Source organism: Nerophis ophidion, linkage group LG02 (assembly GCF_033978795.1).
Source record: "Nerophis ophidion isolate RoL-2023_Sa linkage group LG02, RoL_Noph_v1.0, whole genome shotgun sequence".
Classification (NCBI taxonomy): Eukaryota; Metazoa; Chordata; class Actinopteri; order Syngnathiformes; family Syngnathidae; genus Nerophis; species Nerophis ophidion.
The window spans coordinates 2,052,475-2,066,314 of record NC_084612.1 but is presented as its reverse complement, the minus strand read 5'-3'; the positions used below and the strand labels follow the sequence as shown (position 1 = coordinate 2,066,314).

General features: G+C 41.0%; 1 protein-coding gene across 1 annotated transcript in view; it reads right to left on the bottom strand.

The window, feature by feature from the left end:
• slc9a5 (solute carrier family 9 member A5) overlaps positions 1-13,840 on the bottom strand; it is a gene marked incomplete at its 5' end in the record, with an annotated part of 38,579 nt that overhangs the window by 748 nt on the left and 23,991 nt on the right. Inside the window, 6 exon segments of the mRNA XM_061875321.1 lie at positions 41-160; positions 3,506-3,575; positions 3,659-3,808; positions 3,931-4,057; positions 7,046-7,164; positions 7,250-7,376. Coding sequence (XP_061731305.1) covers positions 41-160; positions 3,506-3,575; positions 3,659-3,808; positions 3,931-4,057; positions 7,046-7,164; positions 7,250-7,376 — 713 coding nt within the window.

Sequence of the window (13,840 nt, the reverse complement as noted above, 5' to 3'; positions counted from 1 at the left end):
CATCTCCTACGACGATGGCGTCCGAGTGGTGTGTGTGTACCTGAGAAAGGTCGGTGTTTGGGCGTTTCAGCTTTTCCAGCGATGAAGGTGATACCGACGTCTTCCTCCTTGTCAGCTTCGCCTTTCTCCTCCTCCGACTCCACAGGAACCACCACGGGATCTGTGCGCGCACACACACACACTTTAGTTTTGTATCCATTTTAATGCTAACACCCCTCCTTTACATTGCAAATATGAATTTGTTTGGGCCGGAAAAAAATTGTGTATGCTGTTAATGTTTTTAAATTATTCTAAAATACATTTTCTGACTGGTGATGTCATCCAGACCCCCAAATATTTGTGCTGTTAATTCATCCAGCCATACCTTTTCTATCGCTTGTCCCTTTTTTGCGGTCTTGGGGGGTGCTGGAGCTTATCTCAGCTGCATTTGGGTGGAAGGCAGTGTACACTCTGGACAAGTCGTTTCCTCATCGCAGATAGACAGACAACATTCACGCTCACATTCACACACTAGGGCCAATTTAATGTTGCCAATCAACCTATCCCCACGTGCATGTTTTCGGAGGTGGGAGGAAGCCGGAGTACCCGGAGGGAACCCATGCAAACGCCACAAAGAAAGATCCCGAGCGCAGGATCGAACCCAGGACTACTCAGGACCTTTGTATTGTGAGGCACATGTACTAACCCCTCTACCACTGTGCTGCCTGTTAACTCAGTGAATCTCAAACTGCGGTCATTCACATCATTTCATTAAATATTCGAGCACAGTGTTACTGTTCAAATGGTAATTTTACAGTGGCCATCAGCTTTAAATAAACCTCCGCCTTGTTTTTAACTAATACTCAAGCTAACTACGCTGCTGCATTTTAATGATGGTCATTATCGTGGTACTTGGAGAGCCAAGTGTTTTTTGAGGTGATACTTGGTGAAAAATGTTTGAGAAACACCGTTATAGTTTTTTTATCTTATGAACTATTTTAGCTTTTATGTTATTAATTATGTTAAATTGTATACTCTAGCCTTTAAATCAGGGGTCTCAGACACGCCCCCCGCGAGATGTTATTTTGCAGCCCCCACCTTAATATGAAAGTTTAATATTAGTGCGGCCCGCAAGTTTTATATAAATGACGCTTGACAGCGTTGTGTTATTTGGCTCCAAAATGGCTCTTACAACATTCTGGGTTGCCTACCTCTGCGTTAGTGGAAAAGCGGCAAATGAGTGAAAGTGAGAGAGACGTTGCCATGGAGACGAGGGTTTTCTTACGTGCCTGGCAGCAGTTACACCGCGACACCTGTCCGTCAGTAATAACAGTCCCCGATAAACTGGACCAATTCAAACAGTTATTTGTTTTTTTTTATTGTTTAATTTGCATTCCTTCACACGATGAACACTACATATATTTCTATGTGATGCCTGATAACACTCCGGGAGCCGTCACTTTTTTGCACTCACTATCCCGGTACTTTCCGGCTATTATTCGCCGACCGCCGTGTTGCTGTAGGGAGGAAAAGCGGAACGACACACAATGCGGAAATAACATTCTCCGTGCATCGACTAAATACAAATACATTCCACAACCCCAAACATGTTTTTTTCAAAGCCTGCAGTGAAGAGAAAGGTTAGTGATGAGCAAAGACAGTTCCAGGAAAAGTGGGAGATGCAATATTTCTTTGTTGAGCACAGGAGCATCCCGACGTGTCTTATTTGCACAGAGAAAGTTGCGGCGCACAAGGGATACAATTTGAAACATCATTATACAAGTAGGCATGCTGAGGAGTATGCAACATTTTTTTTTAAATCTTTTCTCGCGGCCCAGCCTCCCCCAGACTCTGCTTCCAGTGGCCCCCAGGTAAAGTGAGTTTGAGACCTCTGCTTTAAATAGACCCCCCTTTTAGACCAGTTGACATGCCGTCTCTTTTCTACTCTGCCCCCTTCTCTTGCATGGAGAGGTTTAAGGTGACCACAGATGACACGCTAGCTGTTCAAAGTCGAATTTCGGGAGATTTTCAGGAGAAAATTTGTCCCGGGAGGTTTTCGGGAGAGGCGCTGAATTTCATGATTCTCCCGGAAAATCCAGGAGGGTTGGCAAGTATGCTACAATCTGATATATTACTAAGCTTTAGAACTTGGTTGTGAAAGTCTACTTCCGCGTCTGTGGAAACGCTTTCCGCCCACACTGTTTGGTGCCTCGTCTGAGCTGCTGTGACGTAGATGACCATAGTAACTAATTAGATGACCATCGTAACTAATTAGATTACCATAGTAACTAATTAGATTACTATAGTAACTTGTATATCATCCAAAAGCGCAGACTACAACCATTGAAATACTTTGTATAGTTCGAGACTTACGGTCGTTAGAAAACATGACTACACATCATAATGGCAGCTACACTTTCCATCTTAAAGATTCAAAAAAATGATTTGGGAATGTCCGGCGGGCCACATTGAAAAGTTTGTACTACAAACTTATTAGTTTGTAGTACAAACTAATAAGATTGGGCAGATTTTCACAAGGTGGCATCACTAATTAGAAAATGTATTTTAGACCAGGGGTGTCAAAGTCAAGGACGGCCGCCTGCTGCTGTTTTGCACGCGCCAATACACCATCAGTGTTGGCGGTAGAAATTTTCAAAATGTGGCCCCAGGGACCCCATTAAGTCATAAAAATGGGGTCCCAATATACATTTTTAGGGTCCCGCTTTTTTGTAAGCGTTTTGAAAACAAATGATGAATGTATGCATTATCCTGTTATAGCTCACATTCTACATTGTGTTTTGGAAAAAAGTTGTCGTGAACGTAACTTAATTTTTTTTTTTTTTAAATGCAAAAGAAAACACATTTTCATGCATATGTAAATGTATTCAGTTATAAACATTCATTCACTTTCTTCTTTCCTTCATGGATCTAAACTTTACCGCAGGTGGTATTTTTTTCTATATTTTTATTGTAATATTTTCAGAATGTGTTTGTTTTATTTTTCGCCAAAGTAAGACAAAGAAAACAATCTAAAGTTGTCTTTATTTTTTAGTTTTAATGCCATGATTTTAATAGTCCGGCACGTGTGTGCACAGATTTTCCTCCATGCGGCCCCTGAGCTAAAATTAGTTTGACACCCCTGTTTTATCCATCCATCCATTCATTTTCTACCGCATGTCCCTTTTGGGGTCGCTGGAGTCTATCTCAGCTGCATTCGGGCGGTAGGCAGGATACACCCTGGAACACCCTGGACAAGTTGCCACCTCATTGCAGGGCCAATATATATATATATATATATATATATATATATATATATATATATATATATATATACACACATACCTGTATACATAATACACCCATACACATCGGCCACATATTTTTCTCTCAATGTTTTAGAATAACTTAAAAACTGAAACGGCACAAACAAATATTTTTAAAGCACGGAGGAAGCGCCGCGTTATTTTAATATTGATCTTATATTTGCAATGATAACATGCTGTCCTGTTGTGACGTTCACGTTTACCTTTGTCCTGCCAGCTGACGTTCCTCCTGGGTTTGTCTCCAGCGTCCTCCTTGACGTCAGATCCTCGCCGCTGTATGAGTACAAGTCAGTTTGTTGGTTAGTGGAATCACTCAGACGAGAGGACAAGGTGGAGGTGTGAAAAACAAGCGACACCTTCTTGAGACTGCGCTCCTTCTTGTGCCGTTTGTGTCGTCCCGACTTAAACGTCTCCATGCGGCTCTTCATGTTCCTCTGGAACACCTCACGGTCCTGACGCTCTTTCTCGCCCGCCGACATGAAGTGACGACTGTAGTGTGAGTGATACTACGCAAACACACACACAACATAAAACACACAAACACAGAGTACGAGTGTGTGCGCGCGCATGTTTGTGTGTGTGTGTGTGTGTGTATGTGTGTGTGTGTGTGTGTGTGTGTGTGCTCTACCCGTCTTCTGGGTTTGTAGAGGTTTTCAGCGAGGACATGGTGCGTCTCCATCTCCTCTTCCACTTTGCCTCCGGGCACAATGTTGATCACCTGCAGGTCCAAACAAACACCGCTGCCGTTCTCACGCCTACAACAACAAACAGTGTTGGTTAGACATTGCGCCCCCAAATGGCGGCTCGTGGTACTAGCCATCTTTAGAAAAAAAACATTTTCTCTATGCATATATATATATATATATATATATATATATATATATATATATATATATATATATATATATATAATGTGTGTATGTGTGTACATATTATTTTATTTTGATGGAAATATAATTAATACAATGGATTAAGGTTATGTAAAAGTCCAACTCCTACTTTTTTACTTCCGTAACGACCTCGTTAAAGTTTTGTAATCAATCAGAAATATCAAGCAGCTAAAACATGGGTAAGTGTGCAGAGAGTCTTTTACATTTTTCCCATTATGCACTCTTTTTGGATTTAAAATGGGTGTAATTTTGACATGTTGATGGTGTTCGGACATTTTTCACAATATTTACAATATTAAGTGAGCGAGTTGTGTTATAGTGTGACCGTGAGTGGGTTTTTTTTTGCACCATGACTATGGAAGGTTGTTTGAATCATGTCATATAAGTAAATTCTGTGCTGCCTACCTTGAGTACATTTAAGGGTCATTGATATGGTTAAGTCACGTTATCGACAAGATGGCAGCAAAAAGGTAGTATTCAGAAATCTACATATACTTATACTTAAGATATATTTTAGAGCTATGCGAACTCATGACGTCTCGCAGGCCAAAATGAAGAGGCTGGCGAGCCGCAGGTTGTAGTTTGGACACCCGTGGTTTAAATGTAACGTAATTGCATGCAATACATGTATTTTTTCTGTCAAAATGGAATTTTCGAATAGATTTTGTAAGAAAAGATATAGTAGTTTCTTGACGCATATTATTGTTAGGCTTTCGCGGACCACATTACATGAAGGGGCGGGCCAAATTTGGCCCCCGGGCCATAAGTTTGACACCTGTGTGTTAGAGGAATATTTTCCACCTTTAAGCTGAATAGAACGCTTTTGTAATCACATACTAGCTTTGGCCTTTGTTCTGACTGACACAAACGCATGATGAGCTCACATGTTATTCATGCACGCTACCACACATATAACGAAAATTCCGGACTATAAGCTGCTACATTTTTCCTACGCTTTGAACCCTGCGGCTTTTAAAACGGCTCAGTTAATTTATGGATTTTTTTTTTGTGCTGACGGCCATATAGCAAATAGTAAAACAAACAAAACGCTGAATGTGTTATTTTTTGTACTATGGCACCATCTTTTGGACGAGCTTGCTCACTGCAGGGGTTGCAGGGCTGTACAGCCTGTCTGTTTAGACCAGGGGCGCTCACACTTTTTCTGAAGGCGAGCTACTTTTCAATTGACCAAGTCGAGGAGATCTACCTCATTCCTATTTATAAATTATATTTATTTATTTATGAAAGAGACATTTTTGTTAACAAGTTAATGGTGTTTAATGATAATACAAGCATGTTTAACACACATAGATTCCTTTCTTTCATGAAGACAAGAATATAAGTTGGTGTATTTGATTCTGATGACTTGCATTGATTGGAATTAGACAGTGGTGCTGATAACGTCCGCATTATCAAATGGAGGAAAAAAAAAAGTCCTCCTTTCTGTCCAATACCACATGAAAGTGGTTGGATTTGGCATCTCATTTGTCCAACTTGCATACTCCTTTTTAAACACTTTGTTATGAGAGTAGCATATGTGTGTGGCCCTTTAATGTCTGGCAGCAGGTGAGTGACGTCAGTGAGAGTGCGGGTGGGCAAGCAAGTGAGAAAGCGGTCGCTGAGGGCGGGGGAGAAATACATTGGCATCAAACTCCGTAGCTTGCTAGCTTGTGCACGCTAGCTTTCTGAGACTCTTATTTGGTTAGCACAGACAGGATGAAACAGGTCTTTTATGGTGAAGACAGGAACTGTGCAGTCGGTCTTTAGAGTTTTGACAGTAGGTACGGAGTCTCTAGAAATAAAATGTGTTTCTCTGCGTCCGCCCTGTTAGTGATTTTTTTCTTAAATATGAGCTCGCAGCAGCCAGCGTCATCTCACAAGATCCTCGGGTGCCGAGAATGTCAAACAACTGACGAAAGTGAAGTCTTGGTATGATTGATGATTGCTCATTTTTATGTCTATTTTTTAATGCCTGGCTTGAGATCGACTGACACACCCTCCGAGATCGACCAGTCGATCGCGATGGACGTAATGCCCACCCCTGCTTTAGACTGACTTTTCAACTGGAAGTAGAAGTGTGTTAGCGTCATTTCAAGCTACCTCTCTTTGTTTATAATGTATATTTTCTGCTGGATCTACTCCTTTTATGCTGCCCTTGTTTTTGCTACAGCTGTTACATATACTGTAACATTGTACATAGTAATTGGGAATTGTTATATATATTATATACTGTATATATAATATGTATATATATTACATATATGTTATATTTATATTGCTACTATGGAACATTTTTATTCTACTTTATACCTTTTGTTTTCGCTCTCTTTTTATGCCCTTGTGTGCATTATCCTTTCCATCCTTTGTAACTGAGCTACTGTGTGGAACAATTTCCCTTGTGGATCATTAAAATTAGTCTAAATTTACATTTTTTTCACTCTAACTAAAACCATTCCTACTTACCATTTGTGATGTCTGAGGTACCAGCCTGTGGTGAGAGGGAAGGAGGAAAATGTGTGTGCGAGGTACACACGTCAAGTTAACTTTCAGTTTCAATTCCTGCTGTGAAGGCAAGGCAGATTGTGTGGTCAAAAGCATGAGAAAAAGGGGGAACATTTTAGCTGCTGCTTTAACCTTTTGATAGCTCGGTTCACTCTCTCAACAGTGCTGGTATCTCTATTGTTTGTAGAATAAATTGTTAAACTTCAGTTTTAGTCACAGCTTATCATTTTAGGCAGCCTTAATACTAAGGCATCTGGGAGGACTCACCCCTTCCTAAAAGGTGAGGTCTTAATATTTCGGAGTTAGCATGTTGGTTGCTATGCAACAGGCAACAAGAGTCATGTGACTCACAGGTAGTTGGTGACGTTGGTGGCCTCGGGGAAGGAGGTCCTGCTGGCCATGGAGGGAAAGGAGGACCTGCTGGCCATGGAGGGCAGCGACAGTCTGGCGGGAGTCAGCAGGTTTCCACCCTTCATAGTCACACACACAGGTCAAAGGTCATAGGGTAATGACTGCACAGTGATAAGCAGCCGCTAAGCTCCGCCTTCCTCCTACCTGGTCGATGACGCTTATGGCGTCACGGATGTTGATCTTCTGGTACGCCTCCCACAGCTCGCTCTTTCTGTACACCGACTTCCTCAGCAGCAGCTTGCTCAGGTAGTTCTTGTCGAACTGCTCCCACCTGACCAACATCATCTTCAGTATTGCCATCATCATCATGCTGATACCAATAACTTCCCACTCCTCAAGACAGATACATGTATTATTCTTTAAATGTTGATTTAACCCTAGTTTATGAACACCTGGAGGGAGGTGGATTTGCCAACTGTACCTGTAGATCTTTCCTGATAAAAGCCAGTCAATTCAATGGCTATTCAGGGCTATCATGTCCATTATTGCAGCCCCCTGGACGTCCTTGGCAAACATTTTGCACTTATCATACGTTGCGACAAAAGAAACAAGCCTTTTCTTTGTGGTTTGCTTTGTGGAAACTTTTTTAGCAGCAGGCGTCTTAGTAGGCTTCCAAAACACTGTCTTAGCGATGCTCGCTTTTGAGTTAGCTGACAACAATGGAAACCAGTCCTATGACAAACTACATTACTCCATAAAAAAGACAGACAGCTCTGATAATTTTTAAAAATATGTGCAAAGAGACAGCAGCCTAATGAAACACATTGAAACAACATTTTTGGGCGACTATGAATAACTAAAGTCAGTAACCAATCATTATGCTTTGACGTTACTCTATCACAGCTATTAATTATATGTTACAATCCAAACAATTTTCCCTAGTCTTGGTGCAGAAAAAAAATGTCAACCACAACAAAAAGTCAACACACATGGTCACACATTACACAACATGCTCACTTTACTTTGTGGGTAAGAGGGTAAGAGTTGAACTGTCACATACTGTTAATAACCAACTATAATTATATATTTATTTATTATATTATGTACACATATATGTATAGGCTTTATATATATCTATGTATCGGATTTCTGAAAATTCCTCTTATCTGCCTGATATTCATTGTGCATCACTTGACATCATTATTAACATTGCCATCCTAATTGCTGTAATCACACTATCATCAGCATTACTATCATCATTATACTCATAGTCACAGTCATCCTCATTAACAGACATCACAACGATATTAATATAATCATTGGCATCATCACCCTCTTCATCATCAATACCGTCATCGTCGTTTTTGTCAATATTGTCATCATCCGACATTGTTGGGTCACCATAATCCTCATTATAATCATTGTAAACATCAACGTTATTGAGGTGAGCAGTTCGCACTTCGAGTAGCTGTGATGTTGTGCATAAAACAGTTTGTTGAGACGACAACTGGATCCCCTCTTTTATTGTTAAATTGACACATGCCACTCCAGTTTATACTCTTGTTTTCGCTAGTCTCCTTTTAGAGCAACAAACTCAACAGCATATAACGCTGCGCGGTGGCGGGCGGTGCGTTTCCCACCTAGGCCTTTAGTGATGTCCGATTTCAATGATTACCTCACAAAATACCATCATTTATGTCACCACATGACCATTGCTGGAGAAATACACTACATGAACACATTTACGCACTACTGAGCATTGAACACCCTCAACAGTGTACAAAACGGGTTATTTTCTGCCATATTTAAAAATCAATAAACCTGCATCAGCAATTAAAACATATCTTGTGTGGTACTGTCAAAAAAATCCTTCCATCCATCCATTTTCTACCGCTTGTCCCTTTCAGGGTCGCGGGGGGTGCTGGCCCCTATCTCAGCTGCATTCAGGCGGTAGGCGGCGTACACCCTGGACAAGTCATTACAGGGCCAACACAGATAGACAGACAACATTCACACTCACATTCACACACTAGGGCCAATTTAGTGTTGCCAATCAACCTATCCCCAGGTGCATGTCTTTGGAAGTGGGAGGAAGCCGGAGTACCCGGAGGGAACCCACGCAGTCACGGGGAGAACATGCAAACTCCACACAGAAAGATCCCGAGCCCGGGATTGAACCCAGGACTCCTCAGGACCTTCGTATTGTGAGGCAGATGCACTAACCCCTCTCCCAATCTGCCTCACCCCTCTTCCACCGTGCTGCCCCTGTCAAAAAAATAAAATTGCAAAAAAACATATAAAGCGTGAAAAAGTAAAGAAATTAAATTTGAACTCACAATTTATAGCACCCATTCGACGCCGTATAAGCCAGTGGTACCGCTTGTAGACTGCTGATACAAGTGGAAATGGCGGGAATTTCACCATTTTATCGCCGACATCGTTTCACGAGATGTAGTTTCTATTTCCTTCTTGAAAATGGCCTTGCAAATATATGTGTTGTCTTGTCGAATCATAAAAGATGCAGATGAGGCGTGTTGGCTGAGTTCTTAAAATTTACACCACAGCGTGCTCATCAACAACATCCAGCTGCCATACGGTATGGCTACATTCAACAACCTACTACTACTACCGCGCATGCTCTTCACTACTTTGGCATGCTGGGTAATGGAGTTCTTATGTTACCTATCTCATAACTAGAGATGTCCAATATTATCGGCCGATAAATGCTTTAAAATGTAATATTGGAAATTATCGATATCGGTTTCAAAAAGTAAAATATATGACAAATCTCCGCTGTGTACACGGACGTAGGGAGAAATACAGAGCACCAATAAACCTTAAAGGCATTGCCTTTGCGTGCCGGCCCAGTCACATAATATCTACAGCTTTTCACACACACACAAGTGAATGCAAGGCATACTTGGTGAACAGCCATACAGGTCACACTGAGGGTGGGCGTATAAACAACTTTAACACTGTTACAAATATGCGCCACACTGTAAACCCACACCAAACAAGAATGATAAACACATTTCGGGAGTACATCCGCACCATAACACAACATAAACACAACAGAACAAATACCCAGAACACATTGCAGCAATAACTCTTCCGGGACGCTAAAATATACACCCCCCTCCACCACCACCACCTCAACCCAGCCCACCTCAACTTCCTCTGGCTCTCCGGAGAGAGCATATCCCAAATTCCAAGCTGCTGTTTTGAGGCATGTTAAAAAAAAATATCCACTTTGTGACTTCAATAATAAATATGGCAGTGCCATGTTGGCATTTTTTTCCATAACTTGAGTTGATTTATTTTGGAAAACATTGTTACATTGTTTAATACATCCAGCGGGGCATCACAACAAAATTAGGCATAATAATGTGTTAATTCCATGACTATATATATCGGTATCGGTTGATATCGCTATCAGTAATTAAGAGTTGGACAAAATCGGAATATCTGATATCGGCAAAAAAAGCCATTATCGGACATCTCTACTCATAACATTACAGTATATATCTGCCACCTAATCAACGTTTTATTCTCCTTCTGTGTGGGTCAACACTTCCTGCTTCCTGCTAAGTTGCAACTTGTGATTGGATACTCACTGTGGAATGACAAGTGAATATCCAGTCACAGTCTCCTTAACATCAAGCTACCTAGATAGGCTACCGTCAACAACTTGTGATCTGATTGGTTATCGCAACTGTCTATCAACTCTATGTGTTCTCAAATTCAGCTGCTAATGGTCCCGGTGTGTATCCAATCACAGGACGCGTAAATGTCGTGTACAACGTAACGCCGTCTAGAACAGTGTTTTTCAACCACCGTGCCGTGAGATATTGTCTGGTGTGCAGTGGGAGATTACGCAATTTCACCTTATTGTTCCAAAAATAATTTTTATGCAAATCAATAATTATAATCTGCAAATTATGTGCTGTTGCTTAGTGACTGTGCTGTGTAGAACCCGGCAGGGTAACAACGTAATACTCCATGTCAGTAGGTGGCAGCAGCTAGCTAATTGCTTTGTAAAAGTCGGAATGTGTCGGGTGAGACGAGGATAGTTTGTTGTGATCTCAATATGCAGACCACAGCGGGAGGCAGCGTGCAGGTAAAAAGGTATGCAATGCTTAAATCAAAATTTAACAAAAGGGAAAGGAAAAGGCAATGGCTATGCAAAGCAAAAGTAAAACTGAACTGGCTACAAAATAAACAGAAACAAAATGCTGGACGACAGCAAAAACTTACAGCGTCCACAAAGTACAGCCCTACATGACATGACAATCAACAACGTCCACACAAAGAAGGATAGCAACAACTTAAATAGTCTTGCTTGCTAACTCAAAGCAGGTGCGGGGAATAGCGCTCAAAGGAAGACATGAAACTGAAACAGGAAAACACCAATAAAACCGGAAGGGACACCAAAATAACAGCGCAAGACAAGAAGTAAAGCACTACACACAGAAAAACACAAACAAACTCAAATTAAGGCACGACGACCTGGCGGAGTTTCATTTGATAACGTTTTCTGCTGGTAGTGTGCCTCTGTATTTTTTAATGAAAAAAATGTTCCTTGCCTCAAAAAAGGTTGAAAAAAACTGGTCTAGAAGGCCTTACTGACATCAACTCATGATTTGATTGGCTATCGCAACTGTATCACTGTATGTGCCTGTTCACTTACAGTGCTAGGCGCCTGCATTGTTGATGCCGAAGACCCGGGCAGATTTGGTACAGTATGGCAACATAAACTAGCTGAATTCTGATTGGGTAAAAAACTCTTATTACCTAAAGACAACAGCGCTGGAAGGAGCGTAATATGACATGAAGAGAATATGAATACTTTTAAATATTTAAGGAAAGTACCGTAATATTCGGATTATAAATCAGAGTTTTTTTCATAGTGCGGGGGTGCGATTTATACTCTGGGGCGACTTATGTGTGAAATTAGTAACACACTACGGTAAAATATCAAATAAGATTATTTATCTCATTCACGTAAGACACTAGGCGTATATCAGCAATTGTCACACACACACGTCAACCAATAAAAATCTGGCGGGGGCGGGTCATGGCAGAAGTGTATTGTGAAAAAAAAGATGCTACCTGCTACTACTTCCGTACCTATGAAAATTGATCATTTCAACATTGGAGGTAACTTATAAAAACTGAGAAGGGCTTTAAGGCAGTCCTGCGCAACCTGTGTGACCAGTGGATGATGGATGGAGAGCACAGCATCACAGCAACCGGGAGAATGCGCCACGCAACTTTTCTGGATGTTACTGTACGGATCAACAAAGCATGGGCTTCAGTGACAACCAAAACCAGGACGATGACTCTGACATAAGTGACGTACCGATAGAAGAGGAAGCGGCGCATTGTCTACCTTTGAAGTTGGCAGAGTTGTTTAGAAGCGACACAAAGGAAGAAGATTTCATGGGATTTAGCGATTAGGAGTGACAGATTGTTTGGTAAACGTATAGCATGTTCTATATGTTATAGTTATTTGAATGACTCTTACCATAATATGTTAGGTTAACATACCAGGCACATATAGCATGTTCATTATTTATGCGTCATATAACGTACACTTATTCAGCCTGTTGTTCAATATTCCTTATTTATATTAAATTGCCTTTCAAATGTCTATTCTTGGTGTTAGATTTTATGAAATAAATTGTCCCCAAAAATGCAATTTATACTCTAATGCGACTTATATATGTTTTTTTTCCTTCTTTTTTATGCATTTTAGGCCGGTGCGACTTATACTCTGGAGTGATTTATAATCCGAAAAATACAGTAAATAAAGAAATACATTTATCTTTTAACTATGATCATGATTTCTGGTTATGCTAGGCGAGCAGAGAAGACCTTGCAGGCCCTGACCGCCCACCACCGACGCTACGTCTGTACATGTTGAATGGTGGGAGACAGCAGCAAGACAATTGCTTCTTTACGAGACTATTACATTTAGTCCTCGCTCCACCATCAAAGTGTAGCTGACATCAAAGACATGCCCAGTAAGGATAATTTTAACCCGTATTTAAAGGCCTACTGAAAGCCACTACTACCGACTACGCAGTCTGATAGTTGATATATCAATGATGAAACCTTTACATTGCAACACATGCCAATACGGCCGGTTTAGTTTACTAAATTGCTATTTTAAATTTCGCGCGGAAGTATCATGCTAAAATCTCGCGGTATGATGACGCGTGCGCGTGACGTCACGCATTGTAGAGGACATTTTGTTCCAGCCCCGTTCACAGCTATAAGTCGTCTATTTTCATCGCATAATTCCACAGTAGTCTGGACATCTGTGTTGCTGAATCTTTTGCAATTTGTTCAATGAATAATGGAGACGTCAAAGAAGAAAGCTGTAGGTGGGAAGCGGTGTTTCATTGTTTACATTCCCGAAAGATGACGGTGAAGCTTTACTATGGAACAGAGCGGTCAAGCCAACACGGTTGGATTGGACCACACACACAAATTACAGTGTGTTATGCAGCGATCATTCCGAAAGATCGTGTTTGGAAGAGGGTCCCTTGTGAAGGGCAATGATGGGCATCGCCACCACCCATCGACTGGTGCTGAAGAAAGGTGCGGGGCCAACCTTCAGGTTGTACAGGTACGACCATATAATCTCACTAAAACACTAGTAACACAATAAGCAGATAAGAGATTTTCCAGAATTATCCTAGTAAATTTGTCTAATAACATCTAAATCACTCCCAAGGTATAGTCTTTTTTTTTTCTAGTCCTTCACTCTCACTTTCCTTATCCACAAATTTT